This window comes from Eretmochelys imbricata, chromosome 7 (assembly GCF_965152235.1).
Source record: "Eretmochelys imbricata isolate rEreImb1 chromosome 7, rEreImb1.hap1, whole genome shotgun sequence".
In the NCBI taxonomy this organism is placed as follows: Eukaryota; Metazoa; Chordata; order Testudines; family Cheloniidae; genus Eretmochelys; species Eretmochelys imbricata.
Genome location: NC_135578.1, coordinates 19,094,013 through 19,119,756, shown reverse-complemented (window position 1 = coordinate 19,119,756; position 25,744 = coordinate 19,094,013). Strand labels below are relative to the sequence as shown.

General features: G+C 43.1%; 1 protein-coding gene across 1 annotated transcript in view; it reads left to right on the top strand.

Moving 5' to 3' along the window:
* Positions 1–25,744, top strand: part of PLXND1 (plexin D1) — a 122,734-nt gene that overhangs the window by 73,370 nt on the left and 23,620 nt on the right. Inside the window, exons 17-27 of the mRNA XM_077822615.1 lie at positions 896–986; positions 1,339–1,614; positions 2,643–2,792; positions 7,505–7,619; positions 8,582–8,689; positions 9,607–9,719; positions 10,996–11,103; positions 12,077–12,207; positions 13,277–13,475; positions 22,454–22,600; positions 24,457–24,613. Coding sequence (XP_077678741.1) covers positions 896–986; positions 1,339–1,614; positions 2,643–2,792; positions 7,505–7,619; positions 8,582–8,689; positions 9,607–9,719; positions 10,996–11,103; positions 12,077–12,207; positions 13,277–13,475; positions 22,454–22,600; positions 24,457–24,613 — 1,595 coding nt within the window. The remainder of the gene's footprint in view (positions 1–895; positions 987–1,338; positions 1,615–2,642; positions 2,793–7,504; positions 7,620–8,581; positions 8,690–9,606; positions 9,720–10,995; positions 11,104–12,076; positions 12,208–13,276; positions 13,476–22,453; positions 22,601–24,456; positions 24,614–25,744) is intronic.

Sequence of the window (25,744 nt, the reverse complement as noted above, 5' to 3'; positions counted from 1 at the left end):
CATGAAGTACAAGTAACTCAGCAGATAGCTGAATCTAATTTGGTTTATGGCATTACTAAATTATCAATATGATGAGGAGTAAAGTTGTTTTAAAAGGCCGTAGATCCCAAACAATTACACAGACTTGGCAAGAGCCTAACAGGGACAATAAACATAAGTAACAACAACATACTACAATTTATAGCCGTTTTAAGGGCTTAAGAAGGCCCTGACTATAAGGACACTAGAGACAAGGCACTGAATATATTGAACCTGTTGGACATTAGCGGATAAATCACTACCCACCCCCCACTTCCCAGACTAGTTACTTGATATCGCCATGTCATTAAAGCAAATAGAACATGAAATGGGGGAAATGAAAAGCCACATAAAGGGCAAAGCCTGGGTGCAATTGCTGTTCAGCTGAAGACAGGAGCCACTTCTCCTTTCCTCCCTCCCTCCCAGTGAAGCATGTGCCACAGCCATCTCATTGCTCTCTTTAATTGCTTGCACATTGACAGCACCTCATGCCACAGGCAGCAGGTCCAAAACACAAATGAATTGTCACAGGGTTTGTTTTTTTTCCTAAATCAAAAATAACATTTTGAAAAATGCTGAATTTGTGTCAGTGTAACGGGCTGCTTGGCCCACCCAGTACTTAGCCCTTCTTTGCTAAGCTAAAAAAAATGAGTAAGTCCTAATTCATCTAAGTATCGAGCTAGATATGTGCTAACCTTTACATTGCTGGCCCCTGGGTAACCTGCTCTGCTGTAATCATCACATGTTCATTACTGAAACAATATGCTATTCCCTGAATATTTGTGCATTTTCCCTGCCTATATCTGGTTAGTCTGGCAGCATATATGTTGTCAGTGATACCTGCGCTCTCTTTCTCACCTCTTTCTTATTTTCCCAGTGGAGGCAGGATCATCACTCTGGGAGGACATGGCTTTTTGATGGTTCAGAATGTGTCGATGGTGGTTCACAGCATCGGGAAAGAACAAACAGTAAGTGTCCTGCATTAATGCAGCTCAAAAACACTGAACCGGGTTGTCTGCCTGGTGACTGGGGAGGTTCTGAATAATAATCTACCAGCTATAAAAGCATTGGACCTGGTCTCTAACCCTTGCTGTTGATGGGGCTGTAGCTGGGATGAATGTTATGTTCCTTAGCTCAGAAGAATGTCAGACCTAAGTTATGCCCATGCACTGTAATTATTATTATTAATGTTTACAGTGCCATCCTATCTGAGGTTGCCGCAGCTGCTTGAGGGCTCTGGGCCTCTCAGGACATTTGCTGACACATGACTGAGACTTGGGTTTATCCATTTTTGATGCACATGCTCTTTCCTGCTTTCAGAACTGTAAGGTTCACACCGACACTATGATTACCTGCCCCTCTCCAGCTGCCTCCAACCTCACTGTGGGGAGCAAGCCAGCACTGGTGGACTTCTACATCAATGGACGCCTCTACATGGACGACAGGCTGGCTCCCGATGAGTACATGTACCCTGAGGAGGCCCAGCACACCAGCAAGTTCGGCCTGGAGTACTATGCCAACCCCCAGTTCTTCACAGCCAAGAAGGAGAAATGGATCAAGCACCATCCTGGGGAACCCCTGACTCTGGTTATACATGTAAGAGACTAACACAGGTCCTCCTGGATTTTTGGCTTTAAGACTTTACACTAGGATGTCACCATTTTCTCACTGTGAGGTTCTTCAGTGGGTAGGTTTACTAGATACCATAGCGGGTGATGAGTTCCTTATAAATGCAATAGAGAGAAGGCATGAGGGGTGAAAGGAGGGATGGGTGTAGGTAGGGGATAAGGGGGAAGGAACTCTCAGAGGAGTGAACAGTTCATTCCCAAGGGTAATGCTAAATTCTGATGAGCCTGCAGTCTCCTACTGAACAGATTAGGGTGTTGGAGTATGTAGCTTGGCCAAGTGATGCCTTAGAGGGATGGATTATGATACCCTAGTACTGTATTTGAAGGATGTAGCAGCAAGGAGGGAGACAAAGCACTGGATATAGTTGGAACAGACCAAGTGACCAAAGGGTCTTTTCCATATCTAATGTCCGTGATTGTGGAGATTGGTTCTTGTAGAAATGGGCTCTGAATTCTGTGATGGCTACTGTGTTAAATTAACAAGGAAGTCAGGGCAAACCAAGACTGAGTGGTTTGGACAATGTACAAGTTTAAAAGCCCTCGTTTGTTGTAGAACGTCCTCACTGAGTGAAGCATACTTCAAAAATACTCTCTTCCTCTCTCTAATCTAATGCAGCCATCCACAAGCTATCAAGCCACCCCGTTTCTCTCCCGCCCCATATAGTCTCTCTGATATGTATTTGCCATGCACAACCAGAGCAGATCAAAGACAGTATTTTCCAAGCTTTGCCAGGGCATTTGTCCATTCCATGTGCCACACTGGAGATGGCGAGGGACTGGAAACAGGAAAATGAGGAATGGGTGGAGGTTGGATTTCCCATAGAAGGTTGGAAAAATGGAAGATGTCAGCAGAGAGGGAGGGCTTTCCCAGGGCTGGACTGGTGGCAGGAGGTACAGGAAGTTTACTAGGGCTTCCACAAAGAAGCCATTGCAAGTGGGCCTGACGCTCGGGGGACTGACTAATTCACTTTGTCCTGGTTTTGTTTTTGTAATTAGAAAGAGCCTGACAACCTGAGCCTGGAAAGCGATGAGTACCAAGTGAAAATTGGCCTCATTTCCTGTGAGATACAGATTGTTTCAGACAAAGTCATTCACTGCTCAGTCAACGAGTCACTGAGCACATCGGAAAGACAGCTGCCTGTGACGGTGAGTGCCACAAGCCAGGATGGTCTGAGCTTGCAGGATGAGAGCACTCTGTGTCTTGAACTTAATATATCAGGGAACCCGCATGTTAGCCTCAGGATTCCCTTAGCACTTGCCTGTGCAAAGCACTAAGTGAACACACCGCTGGGAACAATTCTACAATGGCTGAAGAGGGGTGGGCTAGATGAATGGACAGGTCTTTTCCACCTCTCCTCTCTGAGGGTGAAATACTGACCAGTGCTGAGCACCAGCACCTTCCATGGGAGTTACTGGGACTGAGCATCTCTCAGCATTTAGCCTAATGATTCTGTGACATCTAAAGCATGGAGAAGGCAGCCATTTCTCTGCAGGTTCTGGGGTGCTGACAGCCAAATGATGGCACTTGCTCCTGGTGGGTTCATTTGAGAAATGGCTGATTGCACTATAAGCTGTAGAGGGAAGTCCCCCAGTTCCAGCAATGAGTGTAAAATCCTACTGTCACTCGATCCTTCGCCACTAAAAGGTTTTGCTCTGAATGGCCCATGTGAAATGAGTTCAGCAGTTCCCAGCCCAGTTACTGGTGGTCAGGCCCCCTTGTTATCAGCATCAGCAGACGAGCAGGGATTGAATGGGAATGCAGACCTGAATGCCTCTCTCAGTCCTATAGTGGCAGAGGAGAAGTGCAGTGGAGGGGGCAGCACTGGGAAGCTCACATTGCCACTGCCCATCTGCAGCTGCTCTGCAGATAAAAAGAGGAATTCAATCGTCCCCTGGGCCATCGGTCTGGCATCTTTCCCCAGCACTAGATCATCTCACTGGCCTGTCTCGATCTGATGGAACTCAAGGGACAGGATCCAAGGCCGTTCTGATGTCAAAGCAGCTCTCAACTGTTCTTGGGAGGGTTTGTGTTTGTGGCTTTACTATTGTTCCTTACTCCTTTTTTTCCAGAGGGCGTCCCTAATTGTATGCCTTTGCCTTCAGCTTTCACTTCATTTATAGCCCTTGGCTCCTCAGGGGTGAGATTAAAGCTGTTCACAGTTGGAGACAATGTCTCCACCTGTCTCAACCGCCTGAGAACCTATAGCCTTCATCCCAACTGATTCTTTTTCCAGTAAATGTGTCAATAATAAATTTGCAGGGACGTGTGGCTTAGGGGGTAGGAAGAGCACAGAGGGATTTGAAGAATGTGTGGCCTGATGTTCCCCAGAAACAGAGTACTTCAGAAGCAACCCCACTGCTTCTATGGGGGGAGGCTCCTTATTCATTGCTTATGGCCTTCGTGTTTGACGGTCTATGCAAAATCAAAACAAACAAATGCAGAAGTAGCAGAACCCAGGATTTCCTAAGCCATTGTTAATGAAAACAGGAAAAAATTTTTTTTCTTTTTAGTCGGAACTGAAAAATGGGAAATTCTTATTTTAGAAAAAACCTTGTCTTGTGATACACATCTTGCTAGCTTTGGTTTCAACAGCAAGCTTTCTGGTTAATGCCTTGGGGGTGCCCAGAATGTAGATAAACAAGGGAATGATACATGTTACTAAAGTCACAGCTGGTTATTAGCAGTGTACTGCAGTAGAGGTGCAACTAGATATTGGGGCAAATCTTTCCATTTGGATGGCTAAATGTGAGTTTCATACAGCTGTCTAAATGGTAGGACTTGCACCCATAATTAGTTGTGCGTGCAGCTGTTTCTGCACAAAGGAAGGCTGCCCTTTAAAATTGTGGCTCAGTATGGGTGAAATTCTCCTGATCCTGATGATGACTCTTGACTAAGCTTGTCTGCAAGTCTCCCATAAAGTCAATGGAAGTTCTGCCCATGTAGGGAGAGCAGCATGTTAGAGATGTTGCTTTGACAGCAGAATTTTGTCCTACAGCAGAATTGTACTCTACACCCCCACTCTGTGGAAAAGTAAGGAAACCACAGTTTAACCTTGACCCAAATGCACTCCAGCCAATAGACTGTGCCTATAAAAAGGATTTTTAATAGATCTGTACAAAAAATCCAAAAGACCTTAAGGGGCCTTCAAACCCATTTTAGTTCACTGCAGAATCATTTAAACACTGAAACTGGGATTTCTGCTCCTGGCAATAATGCAAATTTGGCCCAGTCTAGCTAGAATAAAAAAATCCAGAATGTAAAATGCAGATTTATCTTTCCTCATTAGAACTTTTTTAGACAAAACACATGAAAACCTCACTACAGTGTTCAGAGTAACAGCCATGTTAGTCTGTTTTCGCAAAAAGAAAAGGAGTACTTGTGGCACCTTAGAGACTAACCAATTTATTTGAGCATGAGCTTTCGTGAGCTACAGCTCACTTCATGCATCCGATGAAGTGAGCTGTAGCTCACGAAAGCTCATGCTCAAATAAATTGGTTAGTCTCTAAGGTGCCACAAGTACTCCTTTTCTCACTACAGTGTGTATTGCTTTATAGTGGCTGTCTGATGAACACCCTCAATAGATGCATAAAGCCTGTAAAGGTGCGGGGTGGGGAGTATACGTACATACCTATGTGCTCAAGGAATCTCTGTCTTCTGTAAACATTTTTTCTAATATAAGCAATAAATACAGCTGAAGAGTCCCTTCCTTGCCAGCTACAACAGGGCTATCATATTACTCAAGAACATTTTACAGCACCAGGGTACTAGTAAAGTTCCTGCCATCGAAAACCACAGATTTTTGACACCTTTTGTAACTGAAATAAATCTCATCTAAAAAACTACCTGGTGGCATATTGGATTCCATAGATGAATAAATAAGAGGGTTAAATGCACTCAAGACAGGACTAAGTCATAACTTGACCATCCCTGACAAGTGTTTTTCTAACCTGTTCTTAAAAACCTCCAAAGATGGAGATTCTACAACCTCCCTCGGTAATTTGTTCCAGTGCTTAACTACCCTGACAGTAAGATTTTTGTAATGTCCAACCTAAACCTCCCTTGCTGCAATTTAAGCCCATTGCTTCTTGTCCTAACCTCAGAGATTAAAAGAAGAACAATTTTTCACCCTCCTCCTTGTAACAACCTTTTATGTACTTGAAAACTGTTATCATGTCCCCTCTCAAGCTTCTCTTTTCCAGACTAAACAAACCCAGTTTCTTCAATCTTCCTCACAGGTCATGTTTTCTAGATCTTTAATCATTTTTGTTTCTCTCCCCTCTAGACTTTCTCCAGTTTGTCCACATCTTTCCTGAAGTGTGGCTCCCAGAACTGGACACAATACTCTAGTTGAGGCCTTATCAGTGCGGAGTAAAGGGGAAGAATTACTTCTCATGTCTTTACAACACTCCTGCTGATAGATCACAGAAATTATGCTTGTTTTTTTGCAACAGTGTTACACTGTTGACTCATATACTTAGGTTGTGATCTACTCTGACCCCCAGATCCCTTTCTGCAGCACTCCTTCATAGGCACTCATTTCCAATTTTGTATGTGTGCAATTGATTGTTCCTTGTGGAGTACTTTACATTTGTCCTTATTGAATATCGTCCGATTTATTTCAGACCATTTCTCCATATGGGTTTGTTCAGTGGATCATCATAAGATCACTGCACCCCGCCCTCCTCAAGCTCACTTTGTTTTTTGCTGGAGTTTCTTTCTTCTCATTCCTTTGGAGAAGTGAAACTCAGTTTCCAGAAGTGAAACCATGGTATGAGGCCATATTTTCTTTCTTGTAAAGATGCTAGTTTTCCCTTTTATCCCATAAATATTAATGAGTTAAACCCCACAATCCCCCGGGAGGCCAGAGTGTTTGGCCTCCCCATTATACAAGTGGGGAAACTGAGGCACATGGGGATTGCCCGTGGTGTCACAGGAAGTGTGACATATGACCCAGCAATAGAACCAATGTCTCCTGACTCCCTGTCCTGTGCCACAACCACAAGACAATCAGCCCCCTGTTAGTACTATGATTAGTTATTTTCATTTTTGATTTTATTTTTGTCTCAGTATCTTTCAATTCTTTACGCTTCTCTCACTAACTGATAGCAGTTCTGCATTCACGGCAGATCTGGGTGGAAAGTACAGTGGAACTGGGTTAAGAATTGTACCTATTTGACTGGAAGTTCTTCAGGGCAGGACTGCCTTTTATTTTGCACTTAGCACAATGCAGCCTTGACCCTGATTCAAGCCTGAAGGCATTACCACAATATAAATGATAACTAATGCTGGTGAAAGAAAAGGAGTACTTGTGGCACCTTAGAGACTAACAAATTTATTTGAGCATAAGCTTTCGTGAGCTACAGCTCAGCTTCTCCCTGACCACACTGGATGGTGGCCACTATCTCTTGAATCCACATGAGTTTTACACCTGATATTGCCTGGTAACCAACAGCCTCAGCATCACATGTATGTGTCATTGCGAGTTGGCGAAACAGAGGCAGGGGGCCTGAGCCTGCTGTATGTCATGCCCATTTACACCAGTGTAACTCCAGCAACACCACTGAAGTTACTCCTGTTTTACATTGGTGTATGTGGGAGAAAAATCAGCCCTGTTAGGTGACACCCTTTCCACACACAGAGCACCTGCAGGCCTGGCCATGAAGAGCAGCTCATGGGCCCTGACATTGGACCCACACATGAGGACTAAAGATGTCTGAGCCAGCAAATTGCCAGTTCTGTTCTTTTGTTGTGATCTTTTGCCCCTGCAAAGCGTTTCCCCCTGTAGCAAGTTCCTGCTGATCTCCTAGTTGCTTGTTAACTACTGGGTGACTTTTTTTCCTTTGTATTCTTCTCTAGATCCAGGTTGGAAAATTCAACCAGACGATTGCTATGCTGCACCTTGGGGGAGGCGAGACAGCGATCATAGTCTCCATAGTCATCTGCAGTATCCTGCTGCTGCTGTCTGTCGTAGGTAAGGGAATGGAACATCCCTGAGCCACACTGATCCCTTCAGCTCTGTGGCATTGCCTTCACACATGGAAGTTTAGACGATTTACACTCCCAACTTTATTTTATATAAGGATGGGTCCCACCCCTGAATTGTGGAGTGTCCACAAGCTGGATCTAGAGCTCAGTTTTGTAGTCTGAGCCCTTCTTTAATTTTAAAGCCCCTTTCTCTGTCACCCAAATTCTTCACAAAGTTAAATAAAATATAATAACTGAGGGAAGGAAAAAATCGAGAGAGGTAGAACTCAATCATGGAGACCCTACTAACCATAGTAAAGGATGCATATCTGGAGCAGACACAACAAAGTCTACCAGTCTGGACATCATTCTTGTTGGAAGTTGTTGAAAACAGATCTGTGTCATCTAGCTAGTTCATCTTTTCACATGCCCAGAATGATTGCAGCAAGAAAAACATTGTGTCATTGAAAATGAAGTGTTTCCAATAAGGATTTCATTTATTTTTAATAGAAGTTATTATATACTTTATTTATTAAATAATCTACTGATCATTGGAAACATATTTCTGGAGGCATAAGAGTGCTGAAGGACACACACGTTACAAACAGGTGTTAAACCTCTTCACACACATTTTCATTAATCAGATGGAATTCATTAACATGCAGTAAGTCTGGTAATGTATGTAATGTGCAGGCCTAAATTTAATATGATAGTCGTTGAGTGATCATTTAATTCAAGCTGGTTTGATTTATTTATAAATAATCAGCAGCTGCCTGATCAGATGTGTATTTATTTCATAGTTGTTAAACTAAAAATGAATATTTGGTTTTTTTCTGTGTAGATATACTTCACAGTCTGTATTCTACTGACCTAAACTCCTCTCTACTCCTAGCTTCAATTTCCTACAGTATTCTTCTTCACTTGTGGGCCTAACCTTCTAAGCTTTCCCCCACCCTTTTTCTTCCCCAGGCCTGTTTGTGTTCTGCACTAAGAGCCGCAGGGCAGAGCGCTACTGGCAGAAAACCTTGCTCCAAATGGAGGAGATGGAGTCCCAGATCCGAGAGGAAATCCGCAAAGGTCGGTAACTGCCACTGGGGAAGGAGGAGGAGATGTGGGGACGGGAGTGAGGAGGCAAAGGAGCTCCGCTCCTGGAGTTTCCAGGTTTATTTGTCTTTTGCCACAAAACTGAAATCGGACTTGTAAGAACCCAGCAGGGGTGTGTGCAAGGAAAGGAGCTTCCTTCACCTTATACTCACCCACAGAAAAGTAGGGATGCCCATTGAATAATCTGATTGAAACAGCTTCTCTTCGTGCTTTATAGTAGTGTTAAAAGCCCAGGAGCTACAACCTGAATTTCTGTAGCTTCCTTTCAATCGCCTGGGCTATGTGGGACTTGTGAGCAAGGTGTACTTCTCAGTGGGAGGAAGCATGGCGTAGTAGTTGAAGCACAGACCTGGGAGTCAGGAGATCTAGCTCTAGAGTTCTCAGCTCTGCCACTGTCTTGCTGTGTGGCCTTTGGCAAGTCACTTAATCTCTGCACCATCCGTTTCTCTAGCTGTAAAGTGGGGATAATGATATGTATGAGATAACATTAATGTTTATAAAATGCTTTATGAGCCTCCAGTGCAGGGAGCTACAGAAATGCCGTATGTTACTGCTTGGAGAAACAGTGGATAAGAGCTTCAGGTGCCTTCACTTATTGTCTTCTCAGTCTGTGACTCTCCATAGAATACACTGGAACCCTTGTGTTATAGACCAAACCCTGCAGGGCCTTTGTTTTGGAGGCAGTGGGAGTCTCGCCTGAGTAAGAACTGCAGGGTTTGGTGCATAATGCTGACAGTTAAGCCCCAGATACAGTCCATTGCCTCCCAGGGAAAAGGGTATGAAGAGGCAGAGATGATGAGTATATTGTATGCAAATGCCAGGCTTGTCACTCTCTGCTCTGGCTGTTAGATTATTTCAGCCCTTTCAGTTTTTGGGTTTCTTTGGATCAGGTTTTGCTGAACTTCAGACTGACATGACAGACCTGACCAAGGAGTTAAACCGCAGCCAGGGGATCCCGTTCCTGGAGTACAAGCACTTTGTGACACGGACATTCTTCCCCAAAGTAAGACAGTCCCACATTTCATACACACCTAATCACTCAAATTCCTTCTCAACTAAATCATGGCTCTGTCTTCTCCCAGTAAAGGTTTACCGTACAACACAGTTATTCAGCTTCTATCATTTATTTCAGCCTTAATTATCATAAAAACCGTAGCCATAGCACCTCGGGCTATGAAACAGGGTCAGGCCTCGTCAGTACTTGGATGGGAGCCTTGCTTTGGTGAGACACTCCCCTCTGAGTCAGTGCTGAACCAGTGCACCAGCAGGGTGTAACTGGGTGCCGCCATGCTGCTGCAGGTGCTGTCTCTGAGATGAGAAGCAAAACCAAAGTCCTCCTTAGCTGTGCGGTTTGAGACACCGCTACTGGTTCCAGGTGCGCACCACTGTGCCAGGTGGGACTAACTGAGCCCAGGCATGGTTTCACTCCCAGGGGAAGAGACTGAGGTGGTATCCCACTATCATTCCACCTGGGGAGGGTCCTCCAGAGGATGTGGAGAACTTGTTTCACTGAGATGCCCCTCAGGGCACAAGCAGATAGTGCTCACTATCCTTAAAATTCCCTTGGCACTTTTTCACAGGTGGAAAAACAATATCCCCAGTGTCCTGGCCCAGTTCCAGTCTGCGTATCGAATTCCCCCCCCTCCAGTTTCACACCAGACACGATGCAATCCTTACTTCCAGTCATCAGCTGCTTTGGAGTGTTGCTATGCACTGTTAAGTAGCTGCCATATTTCACCCCAGAAGTAATTACATTTCTGTGGCAGAGAGTGAAATGATGATTTTTGTTTGCAATTTTTGCCAATTACTATTAATGTTTCTAAGATGTCCACCCCTGTGTGTACCTGGGCACTACATTCTTTAGGATGTAGGCTGCTATATGAATGTAAGATATTTCAGTATATTTCCATTCTACTTCAAAAGTTACATATGTTTAAACACCCCATAGTCCTCTACCTTGACTTATTCCCCTGTAATTCTTTCTCTACCAAGATTCTGTAGATGTCGTATTAGTTTGTTCATAATCTCCTTTTTGTAACAATCTTGTTCTGCTAAGACATCTGCCTACCCCTGACTTTTGTGGTGTCTGTTCGTTCACAAGGCTCTGGCCAAGTTTTTAAAGGCTCTGTTAAAGGATACCAAAGTGTTCCTTCCTGATGGGTGGCCTCACATCCCGATGACATTACTGTTCATGTCTCAAACAATGTTGCCCTCTCTAAGTGTGGTGAAGAATCCGGTCTTGCTTACCCTTTTCTCCACATGGCTCTGTTTTATTGCAGTGTTCCTCGCTCTATGAGGAGCGTTACGTTCTGCCTTACCAGCAGCTCAACTCACAGGTCGGGTGTCAGGTCCAAGAAACGCATCCCTTGCTGTCGGGAGAATGGAAAGTGAGTAGCCTAGAGATAAACAACTGCTATTAACTGTCACGAACCATAGTCTTATTTTTTTATATCAAAGCTAGTGAATAACAGATTTTTCAGTATGCTGGCAATTCCAGAAACGTTGGCGGGGGTTGGGGGCAAGGGGAATTTCAGGTCAAACTGAAAACAAATGTTTTTGAAATTTTCAGCTAATAGAAAAGTCAAGAAAAAAAATTCATTTTGGGTCAAACAAAGTTTTGCTCAACTCAAAATGAAATGTTTTGTTTTGATTTTGAGCTTACTTTTACATTTTATAATTTAAAAAAAATAAAGTTAAAGGAAATTTTTAAACAGTCATTTTGAATTAAAAAATCTAAATATTTTGTTTTGTAAATGTCAAACCAAAACGTTTCAAATTTTTCAGAATTTGATTTTCATTGTTTTTCCAACCTAAACAATTCTACAAAATCAGCCCGAATTCATTAAATGTTTTGGTGTCACCAGATTTGCATTTTTTGCCTCCCAAAAATTTTCACACAAGCTCGAGCTTACGTCCTTTTTTGTGATGCTTAAAAGGATGTTTGCATACGCCAAACAGCCAGAAAAACAAGGCGTGTCAGCTGATCAACCTTTGCTGATGATAGGAGACAAAAGCTGCTGAACTTCTGCTCTGTGGCTGCAGAATCACAGCTGACAAGATCATCCCTAGGCTTTCCTAGTGGGAGGTTTGCCATATTTTCCCAATTTCAGTCTACAGTCTCTTTGTAAATGAGTTTGAGAGCGACTCCCGCAGGCCCAGATGTAAGTGCAGTTGCTGCACATTCCTCCACAGTCAATTCTTATCTAGATAAGAAACATACATCAGATGGGGTTCAGGGAGAGAGAATTCCAGCCGAGTGTTTTTACACTTGCCAGGCACTTCAGAATGTGTCAGATAAGATAAAGGTTGATAAAGCAATGGACTGTGGCTTCCTCACTGAAGTCCCCACTTTTTCTTTAGATTCCTGAAAATTGCAGGCCCAACATGGAAGAAGGAATCGCGTTATTCTCCACCCTGCTCAACAACAAGCACTTCCTCATCGTATTCGTCCATGCTCTCGAGCAACAGAAGGACTTTGCTGTTAGAGACAGGTAAGAACTTCCTGGGGCAAGGGCAGCATTGAAAGCATCATTGACAGCCAGCCGTGGAGTCTGAAGTCCTCTATGTACCCACAGAGCAGGTGTGCTACACAGCGCCTGCCTAATCCTGACCCAGGAGGAGCACTTCCAGGCTCAGAGGGAAGGTCAGGCTCCACGGTGCCCCCGGTTTATCTGCTGCGACTACCAGAGAGGGTGCCACTTAGTGACAGTTTTGGAATATGGACACCTGTCCTACCAAGAACTTAACAGAGATCAATGAACACATTTCACATAGGCCGCTGCGCACAGTTTTTTCCCGCTGCTGACGTAGGCTAGACAGCCTGGGAGATTAAAGGTTCTGTAGCCTGTTGCCAAACCCAAAACCATCTGGTCTCTGTAGAGTTCCTTTCATTTTATTTGAAGGCTGAGCCACACGGGCTTATTGGCTGAATGTCAGAGTCTGAAGAATGTGCAGGAGAACCTCAGAGTTACGAACACCAGAGTTACAAACTGAGCAGTCAGTCATATACCTCATTTGGAACCAGAAGTACACAATAAGGCAGCAGCAGAATCTTAAAAAAAAAAAAAAAAAAAAAAAAGCAAATACAGTACAGTACTGTGCTAAACGTAAACTACTAAAAAAATAAAGGGAAAGCAGTATTTTTCTTCTACACAGTAAAGTTTCAAAGCTGTATTAAGTCAATGTTCAGTTGTAAACTTTTGAAAGAACTACCATTACATTTTGTTCAGCGTTACGAACATTTCAGAGTTACAAACAACCTCCATTCCCAAGGATTTCGTAACTCTGAAGTTCTGCTGTAAAACTGCACCGTTATACAGGGGAGCACCAAAAAGTACAGTGATTAGTTTTGTCTTGTATGATTTGCATCTCATACCACTAAAGAGTGGCATGATCCAATATGAGAACCAATAGCACTGAAAGAGTTTGAAAAGTCAACGCACTTGAGAGGTGTCATGAAAAGGTTCTGGTATATTGCCATGGCCTTGAATTCTTTTGATGCCAATTGACTGTATTGTCGTGTATAATCAAACCTAGGATCATTTATAACTCTTCTTTCAGGTGTAACTTGGCCTCCTTGCTCACTATTGCATTACATGGAAAACTGGAGTACTACACTAGCATCATGAAGGACCTGTTGGTGGATCTCATAGATGCTTCAGCTTCCAAAAACCCTAAGCTTATGCTGAGGAGGACCGAGTCTGTGGTGGAAAAGATGCTCACCAATTGGATGTCCATCTGCATGTACAGCTTTCTCAGAGTAAGAGAAATAAGTATGGATGCTGTTCTAGCTATGAATAGACCACCTGAGTGTAATATGGGAGAGACAGGTCAGCTGGTGATCAAAGTGTCTACGAGTTTGGTTAAACCAAGTCATTGAGATGACTTCTTATAGCCTAGTCACTAGCAATGGGTGAAACTCAATAGACTCCAAAGTTCAGTTTGAACAGGCAGCCAAAAGTTCCACTGTTTCTCCACTTTTATCTCTGTCTCTGGGCTGGAAATCTCATGAGATCAAATTTTACCTTGAGCTTTCTGGTATGGCTTAGTTTTTCAGGGCCAGAATCACCAATGGAACAGTTTTTTCACCATACAGTGGGAAGGTGTGGAGCAAAGTCGTGAGGGAATAATTTTTTTTAAAAAAGCTAGTTTGCCAAAATGGCTTGAGTTTTTGACAGAAGTTCCAGTCAATTCTTTTTAAAAAAGCCAGTTTGCACAGCCCCATCAATCACCCTTCAATGGTTCAGTGCTTCTTCATTTTGAATGCAAGGGCACAGAGTACTGAGGAGAAGCCTGTAACGCATGAGGAGAAACATTTTTGAGTTGCTTGTTGATATTCTTAAGCCCAAAGTGTATTTGCCATTCTGAATCTGTCAAACAGAGCATGTCCTGAGAAGCAGGAGAGGATGTAGACTTGGATTTCCATCCCTGAAAGCGTTCTTCTCATCCTGTTGTTAAGGATCTATCCATTGTAATATAAAAGAACATAACTTCAATATCAGAACACACCAATGGTCCCTGTGCTCCATGTTCTGTCTTCAACACTTGACAATTCCTGATGCTTCAGCAGTGGGATTTTCAGAAGAACCGAGCAATAACCTAACTCTGATCACATAGAAGTAAATGGGAAAATGCCCATTGACTTCAGTGGGACTAGAGTTAGGCCAGTAACTAAGGATTTTTGAAAATCACACCCCAGATTTCCTCCAATTGTATAGTAATTATAATTATTGTGTTCACCATGGGATCAGTACTATAATATGCCCATGTGTACCATAATTTCTTTCAGTCCCAGCTGATGATCATTTTATGTCCTGAAGCTAGGGTTGCCAGTCCTCCAGGATTGTCCTGGAGTCTCCAGGAATTAAAGATTAATCTTTAATTAAAGATTATGTCATGTGATGAAACCTCCAGGAATACATCCAGCCTAAATTGGCAACCCTACCTGAAGCCTGAGGATTGATAGTCCACATACTTTTATTGTAGTTAGTATTACTAGCTCATATAATTGCAATCAGAAAAAGTACTAGAATTAATAGGGATGGCAGTGCATCAAGATGAGATTATTCCCCTGAAAATCTCTTCTGGTAACCCAAGAAGTGCTCTTTAACCAAGACCGTGGGAACACTAGGGACTCCCAACTAGAGAGGCACCAAAGCTGAGAAGGTTAAATCTAGCTCCAGATCTGAACTTCACCAAAATTCCGGGGTGTTTGGCTCTGAGATTTCGATTCAGATTTCATAATATTGATAATTGAGACCATTGTCATTCCTTGTTCATTTCCAAGAGGCTTCAACCCAAACTGCAAACTTGCTGAACTAATTTTTCTACAGTCTAATTTTTGCATCCACAGAAGAAACAGCCTTCTGCTTACACACTACATCTTCTCCACGCAAATTGTGTCGATGGCTAAATACTGGATTTCCATATACAAATGCTGCCTGCATGGACAAGTCAGGGATTTTGACCACACAAACTTTAGCCATGAAAAATTATGCCTGCAGTTTTGTAGTTTGCTTTTGAAAACTTGTCCTAGATAGATTTCTAACATAGTTCAGTGTATTTAAAATACATTGTTGATGATGATCTCACATACTTGGATGTAAATCAGAAGTCATTCTGCTGAAGTCAGTGAAGTTACACTGGTGTAATACTGGTGATTCAGACCCATAGTGTAGTTACCTATATTTTGAGTATCCTCATCAATTGTATATTTTAAATTAGAGAGAGACTCAAGGCACAGAATCAAAAGCTGTATCTGGACCAGATTTCAGGGGTTGTTGGGATATAGATCCAGGCCTATCTCTGTTTATCAAACAATTAAATATATACAGTACCTACTGGCCACTAGGAAATAATTTATGACAGCTCCTTCATTTGCTCAATTTTGGCCTCTTTTTTTGTTCACGAAATCCCTGTGAACAGATTGCTCATTTCTCAGTTTTATTTGCCATTCAATGTTGTTTAATGACTTTTTCCCCATATTTCTTTACTCTGTAGCTTGCTATTCATAATTCAAGCTCATGCTTAGTTGTGGTCGGTCAAATAAATCAGATGGTATTGTTTCTGATCGCTGATGGATAAGCTCTTAGCTGATCCATTGGGTTATTGATGTGAATATCCACAGGAAGCAAATCCAACCTGTGCTCAGGCTATTAAAAGTCAATGGCACAAATGTTTGCAAAAAGTGAACACTAAAGGAGCAGAAAAAAGACCAAAATGAATTTGTTTAAAATGCCAATGAGTTTGAAAGACATACCCAGGATGTGAAATATATCACAAATTTAAGGAAATTTGAACTATACCTGTGGTTGGTGATGGAAGTCCAGGAATTGTAAAGTGTAAAGATTTAGGGTTTTGGTTTTGTGCATATAGTTAAATCATATGCAAAAAGTTACTGATTGAAGACCACATATGAAACTAAGAAAATGTGCCATCATCTGATACAACTCAGAGCAACTGCCTAATTTCTGCTGGAAATGAGCATTATGCAAGACAGCTTTCTCAGAAAAAAGCTGAGTTTTATCATACAGGACTTGGGTCTTGGATGGCTTATAAAGGGAATTAAAAGTGCTTGCGGTTCTTAAGTGGCTTGCAAGTTCCTACGTGTCCCGGTACAAATGTGAGAGAGCTACCAATTGACACCTGTATGAATTGAGACTACTGATCACACCTTCTGCTCATCAAATTGGACTGGAAGTTTATCTTGAAGATAGGGCTTGGTCCATGGATCCAGCTCTTTGTAATAGGAGAGAGAGCCACAGATTGTGATTCATAGATGTTAATATAAAACATGAAGCTGGCTTGTAAATGATTTGTTCCTTCCATCTGCACCCTGGCTTTATCCCAATACAGAGGAAGATAAAAGACAGATGTTATCAATAGAAACTTGTACTGAATGACGACTGTGATAGTGCTGTAACTGTGTGGAGCTCTGGCGCCTAGACCTGACCTGGTGGAGTTTGGGGAAAACCTGCAGATAGCAAGAAACTGAAGAGTGAGCTGCTTTGGCTGAAATGGGATGGTACCACCTCAGTAGCCATCCTTTAGCTGCAATATAGCTCTTGGCTATTGGGCAGATGAAGAGGAAGAAAGGCTAGCAAGCCATTGATGCTGTCAAGTCCCTTTACATGTACTGTTTAGCAATATAAATGTGACGGGTAGCTTCCATTGGCATCAGCTGAATTTGTGGATGCTCAGCACATCTGAAAAACAGGCCAACCATCTAAGTAGTTATCACAGTTGCTGTAATTTTGTCTGTCTGGGTGATTAGCACCTAAGTGTGACATCTCATTAAAAATGTGGCCCCTCCAGCCACATAGTGCCCCTACCCCCCATGTGGCAGGGACTCTGAAGAGCACCAACTAGTGACCCACCAGTACAACTTTCTGCAACATCTAGGTGTCTTAACCAAGTACTGATCTAGCTTGAAGCTATGAAATCTGACAGGGTCACCACCTCACTAGGCTAAAAACTGCAGGCCATGTTCCAGACCTGCTAGAGGTTTGGTCTAGTCTCAGCTATAATAACAATCAATATCTTGGACCAGAAGATTTTCAAAGTGCCTAGTGATTTTAGATGCCTCCATTTTTGGATGCCCAACCTGAGATACCTTAAAGGGAAAGCACTCAGCACTTACTGAAAATCAAGCCGCTTTAAGGTGTCTCAAGTTGGGTGTCCAGAATCACTAGTCACTTTTGGGGAGCTTGGCCCTTAAAGTACCCACAAATACAGGACGTTCAAATGCTGCTTATTTAACTTTTCTTTTGAAGCCTCAGATATCACAGCCCACTTGACCACTGAAAAACAGGCATCCATGCCCTAGGACACTTAGAAAAAATAAATCTGTTTTGTGTCCTTCTCTCAATCACAGGGACACTGGCATCTAAGAAAGAGAAGGTGATGCTGTGCTAGAGGTTTTTTTCTGTCTGCATCATGCAGTCTTCAGGCTGGTTTGAGGAGTGTATATGTTGGTGGTTCGGACGTTCTGTTCGCTAGCAGAAGCTATTATATCTTTAAAGAATTTAATTCCTTGGTACCAGTGAGTTCAGTAACAAGTTTGGGCCTACTTGAGAGAGCTGACTTCCAGCATGAAAAGATGAAAAGTGTTCACTGCGCTACATAACACAAAAGGCTCTGTCATGAGAAGTAGACTGACCCTTTTGGTTTTCCCTCCTTCGGGACAGGCTAACGTAATTCACTTGTGGCTTTGTTCCACCGCTTGATCTATGTGGTGTGCCTGAAGCTATGAAAATAAAAGCAATTGTTCTACTTTTCACCACAGAGTGTTTCCCTCTTTCTGAAAAATAAACATTTGTGGTTACAGTGCAACACAGCCTTGTTCTACAGTGTCTTTCTACTCATCTCCCTCCTAGAATGCTTTGCAGTGGGAGACAGAAGTTAGAGGACTGTCAAAGGAAAACTGTGTGTTTCCTGCAGAGATGTGAAAAGAGAGAAGAGATGGGGAGATCTAGGGAGTCCATTTGAGGTGGCAGGAGTTCCCAGAGGAGAATGCTCCCACACCAGCCTGGGCCTGATTGTGGTAAAGGAAAGAGAGGAACCCAAAGCCAGACAAGTAGACTGTGCAGGGCAGGAATAAAGAGGGTCTCAGGATCAAATCCTGGCATAACTGAATGCAGATCTGCTGAAGTCAGGTGAATTTACACCAATGCTGATTTGGCCCAAAGTCTGAGATTTAAATTACCAGTGATAGACACCTCCATTGTGCACCTAATGTCTGTGAAACAAATGTAATTCCCTTTACACAGCCGGTTTTTGGTAAAGAAATTTACCAGCCCCCTTGTAGCACTGGGCCATGAGACTTATGTGACGATGGGTCTGTTTTTAGTTCCTGAATTATACCCATTAATCACAATGTCTATTTGAAACAGCTGCTATAAAAGGCCCCTTACACTGTACAGTGCAAAAATTCCAACTGCTTGTATTTTCCCTCATAAGTTAACATTACACGGTTTAAACATTTGTTTTATATTAATGTTCTGCCCAACAGCCCATCCATTTGAGTTGCAGCAAAGAAAGATTTGAGGAGCTGTCTGCAAATGGAGAAGAGTCCCTTACAAAATTCAGAATGACCATAGTCACCAGTAGCCTAAGTTTAATGCAGCACCCCTGTAGTCAGTGGAATTATCATTATGATAAGGGGGAATTTGCCTTGGTAGATTCGGAAAATATGATGGCAAAATCTCAGGAGGTTTGGAGTTTGGATGAGGGTCAGAGAAGTATCTAGAAGTTTGGATGTGTATGCAAAGCTTATCCAAATGATCTGAACTGACTGCAGAATTGAGCTGGAGATCTTTGGTGAAACTATCCATGTCAGTACTGCATACTTATGATTATACAGGAAATACTGAAAGAAGATCCTTTCCCGAGTGCTATTTCAGCACTTTGCTGTCTAGTCCCTGACAGACCCAGTAAGCATGGAGAGGACGTGAAAATGAAAGTTAATGGTACAGTAATTAGCTAGAAATTGACCTGAAATACAATGTTCAGATCTGGGTCATAGAATCATAGAATATTAGGGTTGGAAGAGACCTCAGGAGGTCATCTAGTCCAATCCCCTGCTCAAAGCAGGACCAACACCAACTAAATCATCCCAGCCAGGGCTTTGTCAAGCCGGGCCTTAAAAACCTCTAAAGATGGAGATTCCACCACCTCCCTCGGTCCCGATCCCAGTTTCCCCAAAACCTGTGGGGATGGATGGATCTGGGTTTTGGTTCTCTCCATGACACAGATAGGGAGTCAGTCCAAAAGTGGAAATCCAAAACAGCATGGGGTGTCTTTGGATCTGGGGTTTTGGCTTGGGTCCATCTCTAACATCCAGTACCCTCTGTCCTCATATGGCAAGCGCTCGTTTAGCCTGAAACTTTGGTGGGAACTTTCTAGTACTGGGCACTTGGAATAAACAGGAGTTTTCCATTGCTCAAGCGTTTTGGAAATGTCTGTAATATGTTCCCAGAAGGACATCTCTAATGACACATCAGCTCATTAATGCAGGAGTAACATGTGAATCCTGTCTGTGCTCTGAATCTTAATTTTTTTTCCAAGTCACTTTTGAAATCCAGGCATATAAAAACCAATCCCCATACATCATGCATGGAACAGTTCAAACGATGCCAACCTTTACTGTGCTTTCTATTACTATAAAGTTATTTTGGTGCCAAGATAATTTTAAGAACCCATAACACGGCAGTCAGAAATTTTAAAAGAAGTATAATTAAAATATATTCATGGGGGGGGGGGAGAGAATGTGCTTTTTGAAAAAAAATCTATTTTTTCTCCTGAATCAGCACTGATCTTTGCTAGTTCAACTGCTTCCCCCAAACTAGCTGAGTCCAAAGGCAGTTTTTGACTCATTTCCAAACTGGTTTTCCCAACAATAGTCCAGGTTTCCAAGTTAGCCATTTTATCTTCAGTGCCTGCTTGCCAGCCTCCTTTTCCAATCTTTGAAATTTTCTGTCTGATTAATGTTTTTGCAGATTTCCACAACAGTTTCTGGATTTCAAAAATGAAGAGCCAAACACAGAAATAGAATCTAACAGGCTGAGCATTGTAGTTTATTTCCTATGTTATTACTTTTGGGTGTTAGACCATTATCCTTTATGCTACAGCAGAGTCTGATATACCCATTTCAATTATTTCTTGGGCCATTCTCTCTCCATGGTATGTTCATGTACACAAAAATTTGCCACATGATCAGCTTCACTCAACACACTATAGTAGGTTGGAACGAAGTAGTAAATAGCTAATCTACCAGCAGAACTCTCACACAATAAGCTTTTGCTGGCTTTGGAGGCAGCTTTATGGCTAAGGTGTAATTTAACTCTAGCTGAGGTTTTTGAAGAGTCTGAGAACTGGCAGTCATTTCTTGCATGATACGTGGATACAGATGAGCCTTAAACCAGATCGAACCACCTGTCCTAAACTTTGGACGGGGAGGAGGGTTTGAATCTGAACCAGGATCCAGATTCAGCTTTCATGATTGGCCCTTCTTTCTGTAATAGGCTGAATCCAAATCCAGGAATCAAGCACCTTCCAACCTTTCAGGGGATGGAGTTCAAATCCCAGATCTGAACTGAGCATTTGTGACTGTTCCCTACAAATACGTGATCACATGCTGTGTAAAACAGAGAAAGTCCTGATTCATCGTAGCAAGGCCAGCTTTAGGAGCACTGAATGCAATGAGGTTAATTTATAGGCACCCCAACTCCAAATCACATAGTGATGCAAGCAGGTGACATTTGCACGTTCCTGTCAAAACTCTCTCTCGGCCTCAGTGTCATCCTCTTGCATGATGGCTATGAATTCTCCCTTTCATCAAAGTCATCTCCATGCCGTCTGATTTTCACATCTCTAATCAAGCCCTGCAACTTTTCCCAGTCCTTAAAAGCACAACCAGTTCCTCCTAAACACCTTTCCCAGTGCACAGCCATGCATTCCTGCATGTGCCTTTGGGGCGACTAGCACATTACCCCATTCAGAAAGAATGTTACAGAAAGTTGTTAAACTTCCACAGCAGCCCCAAATAAACTTTCCAGTTGCATTAGAAATATCACCCTTGGAAAATTAAATATATGCACCATGGCACAGATGGTGTGTGCCCACCTACACCCATACTGTAGTGTCATATCATCTACTGCACTGGACGCAGCAGAATCAGAACTGACATCAAACTAATTGCTTTAGCAATTATAAGGCATTTGGAATAGAAGACTCACCAAGCCTTAATTATGAAGCAGATTGAACAGGCTCTAGCATCTCATGGTTCAGAAATGTCAAAATAATCAGATATCAGTTGTCTTGGGTAGAGTTTCAGATGGCCGGGTTGTGCATATATGTATGTCTGTGTGTGCATGTGTACATGTGCTGCTCAGAAAAATATAAATGTGCAATAATTTACACTAGCTTCATTTGGAAGAACTAACAAATGAACATTAGGGTGAGTGGGATGTACTGTAATGTAAATTTGTTAAGGAAATAGATAATAGTTCTCTAGTGCATCTGTGTAGCTGGAGTGACTGGATCAGAAATGTTGCTGTAAATACGTTTAGATGAATGGAGTTGAGACTAGCAAGAAGGTTTTGCTATTGGTGGTTAGGACAGTACTGTAATGATCAGGGCTTCATTGTGGTAGGGACTGTACGAATGCATAGTGAAAGTGAGTCCCTGCCCCTGCTTATATTTATGCTCAATGTGCTATAGTGTACACTGTCTATTTTAACAATATATTTTGAACCATATAAACATTGCATTCTAGTTATGAGACATAAAGCCGTGACCCATTTGTGGTAATTCATGATCCTACAGCACTTCTTTAGGAGTTAGTCAGCCTGATTCGGGCTATCACATCCCGCCTCTCTAAAATTCCCCCCATGTGACTTCATTTGGGTGTGACGTCCTGCTTCACTTCCTATCCTAAACTGATGTGTTGTGTATTGTTGCCACGCGCTGTTACTGTGAGATGCTGAATGCCTTTAGCTCCCAAGAATTCAGTGGGAGTTGAGGTTACTGCGCTCTTTCCAGGGATTTCTCAGCACCTGGCATGGATCACCCTTAAACAGCAGGCACTTCCAACTCCAGAGGTGTCTGGGACCTTGCAGGATGAAATCACTATGTCGCCTGGTGCATCTGTGCAGACCCTGTCTTAAAGGACCATGTAGTTTGAAGGATTTACTTTAATTGATTCCTAGTTACCCACTTCCTTTCCTTTTCTTTCCCCAGGAGACAGTTGGGGAGCCCTTCTTCCTGTTGCTCTGTGCTATCAAACAGCAGATCAACAAGGGTTCCATTGATGCCATCACGGGAAAAGCCAGGTATACTCTCAATGAAGAATGGCTGCTGAGAGAGAACATTGAGGCAAAGCCAAGGGTAAGTGAGTCTTGAACCCCTCACGTGATGCCATGTCAGGATTCTGCAAAAGCCTAAGATGCAATTAAAAATGTTTGCCCAAGAAAACTCTAGAGGCTTATGTTTAAAAAGAGATAGATGTGCAAGTATACTCGTAAAGTACGTGTGTAATGTTGCACCTCGCTTGCATGTGTCATTCCTTTGATCGCACAATCAGATCAGATTATTGGGCATGTAAATGATTCACCCTCCTCTACAAATGCTGTTACCCAGTTTGCACATGTAATTGTGATAATCGTGCATGTTAGACACTTTTCATGCGCAATGGTGACCCTGACTGTTTCAAAAGCAGGCATGCAACAACCTAGACAAGGAACATATCCAACCTGGCTCTTGCAGAGTCCATCTGATGGGCCCGGATCAGGGGTGATGCTAAATAGATAGATGATGTTCTCTGGCAGTCAGAGGGTTAAAGAACAAAGAGTGTCTCCTCTCTACAGTTTCTGGCAAATCAGTGACTTCAGTGCCAATGAGAAGTTGCTAGCTATAAAGTTGCAAGTCTGGTGTGAAAGCTTTTGTACTGGATGTTATAGGAATCCTGCTGAAAAGTAATCCTGTAAAATGCCTCTCAGGAATAACTCAGACAAAAATGTATATCCAAAGAGACTTTGTTACCATCAGTCTGACAGAGAATGCAGTAGACAGGCCTATCCAGAGCTTGGCCCAAATTTTGATTTTGATATCAGTGGGGGAAACCTGGAGCAGCTCCACTAAAATCAGTGAGGCTACTCCAGATGTACACCAGTGTGACTGAGAGCAGGTTTTGACCCTATAGCCTTAGCTGCATCTCTGCAGATTCCTTTTACCAATTGACCTGTAATTCACTGGGCTCCTGTGAAAGTTCCAGCTGTAATTCTCAGGCGTAATTCTCAGGCTTGCTGTTAACAGAGATGCAAAAACAAGACTCATAAAAGTGTGGGTGCAAAATGGGAGGTGGTGCCGAAGCTCGTTTGGAATCAAGCTGGTGGTGTTAGGGGGGTGAAGGGGAGGCTGGAGCAATATTGACTGGAAAGTGGGATTTGAATCGGAATACTGGATCAGCCCAACTTGTGTTGGGAAGAGCGATGTGATTGGACACCCAGAACATGAGCCTCTGTTGCTCTTCTTTTGACTTCATTGGTAGCTTCACCAAAGAGAGGAGAACAGGATACGCTCCACACTGTCCTGTCCTCCAAGAGGATAGCCGTCACTTTTGCTGTCCTGTGATTGGCTGATGTGACCGTTTTCTCAATGTCATGCACAATGAGACAATTTACCCTTTCCATAAGGTAGCATAGTTTCATCGACTCCCATGTCACTGCCCCCACTTACCCCAGTACTAAACTTGGCCCAGCATCTGATACAACAAAACCTTTATGCAGCTGAGGGAGTCCATTCATAGCATTGCAGGAAGCCACAACAATGGGCACTGACTGTCTCCCTTGTCACCAGTCTCAGCAGAGGAGCCAAGGACATGAATGGGCCATGGAGACTGAACCCTCTCACCCTTAGAGGTGGTCCCTGTGGGGCAGGGCTAAGGCCTTTTAGCAGGGCAGAGTGGGGGAAGCTTGCACTGTTGCTCCTCATGCACCCCTAGCTCTGTGAATAAATAGGGGCCCTCAGTCTCCAGGGCTGTAAATCAGCATCTTTCACCAGCACTGAGACTCAAACAGAGGTTTTGTTCAGTGGGATTTCTAGCAGCACGATGCATGGAATGTACCAATAAAAACTGTACGTGCCCTGCAACCTCTTGGTGTCCTTTGGGAATCAACAGCCCATTATGGATCATCCCCATCCATTACAGATCACCCCAACCCTAACTCTGCCTTTCCCCACAGAACCTCAATGTGTCTTTCCAAGGCTGCGGCATGGACTCCCTGAGTGTTCGAGTCATGGACACAGATACTCTAAGTCAAGTTAAAGAGAAGATCCTTGAAGCTTTTTGCAAGAATGTCCCATACTCCCAGTGGCCAAGAGTAGAAGATGTTGACCTTGGTAAAGACTCTTTTCCCTTGAGAAATGCCAGTCCTTATTTTAAGGGTGAAGGAGCTCACTGTGTACAGTATGGTGCCCACTGTCAGGGAGAGCAGCCATCCGCTCTTGGCATTGGCATTGGCCGGTTGGGTGGAGAGAGAGAGGGCATACCCAGAGGAAGGAACAGTGATCCCTGGGAATGAGTCATAGGGCCAGATTCCAGTTAGTTTGACTGATGTGTGAGGTGTTATACGTTAGGACAGGAGAAGTTCGTGTTACGTACACAGCAAGTGGACAGGAGAAAAGCCTAGGACATTGGAGAGTACTTTAACTTGCACCTTCTTAAACCCTGCCCTCCTCTCTGCCCCTGTGTGTATTGCTCAGCCTAGCAGAGGTTGCCTTACTCTCAATTACGGACACTTGTATCTGCATACTGACGGACAACATTCATCACCTTACCGGCACTAGTCTGGGCATAGGCTCAGACATTTCCTTTATCTACCTGTGGGCTATCTCTTTTTCCAGGCTCCCTAACAAATAGATAATAGTTCTCTAGTGCATCTGTGTAGCTGGAGTGACTGGATCAGAAATGTTGCTGTAAATATGTTTAGATGAACGGAGTTGAGACTAGCAAGAAGGTTTTGCTATTGGTGGTTAGGACAGTACTGTAATGATCAGGGCTTCATTGTGGTAGGGACTGTACGAATGCATAGTGAAAGTGAGTCCCTGCCCCTGCTTATATTTGTGCTCAATGTGCTATAGTGTACACTATCTATTTTAACAATATATTTTGAACCATATAAACATTGCATTCTAGTTATGAGACATAAAGCTGTGACCCATTTGTGGTAATTCATGATCCTACAGCACTTCTTTAGGAGTTAGTCAGCCTGATTCGGGCTATCACATCCTGCCTCTCTAAAATTCCCCCCATGTGACTTCATTTGGGCGTGACGTCCTTCTTCACTTCCTGTCCTAAACTGATGTGTTGTGTATTGTTGCCACGCGCTGTTACTGTGAGATGCTGAATGCCTTTAGCTCCCAAGAATTCAGTGGGAGTTGAGGTTACTGCGCTCTTTCCAGGGATTTCTCAGCACCTGGCATGGATCACCCTTAAACAGCAGGCACTTCCAACTCCAGGAAAGGAAAAGT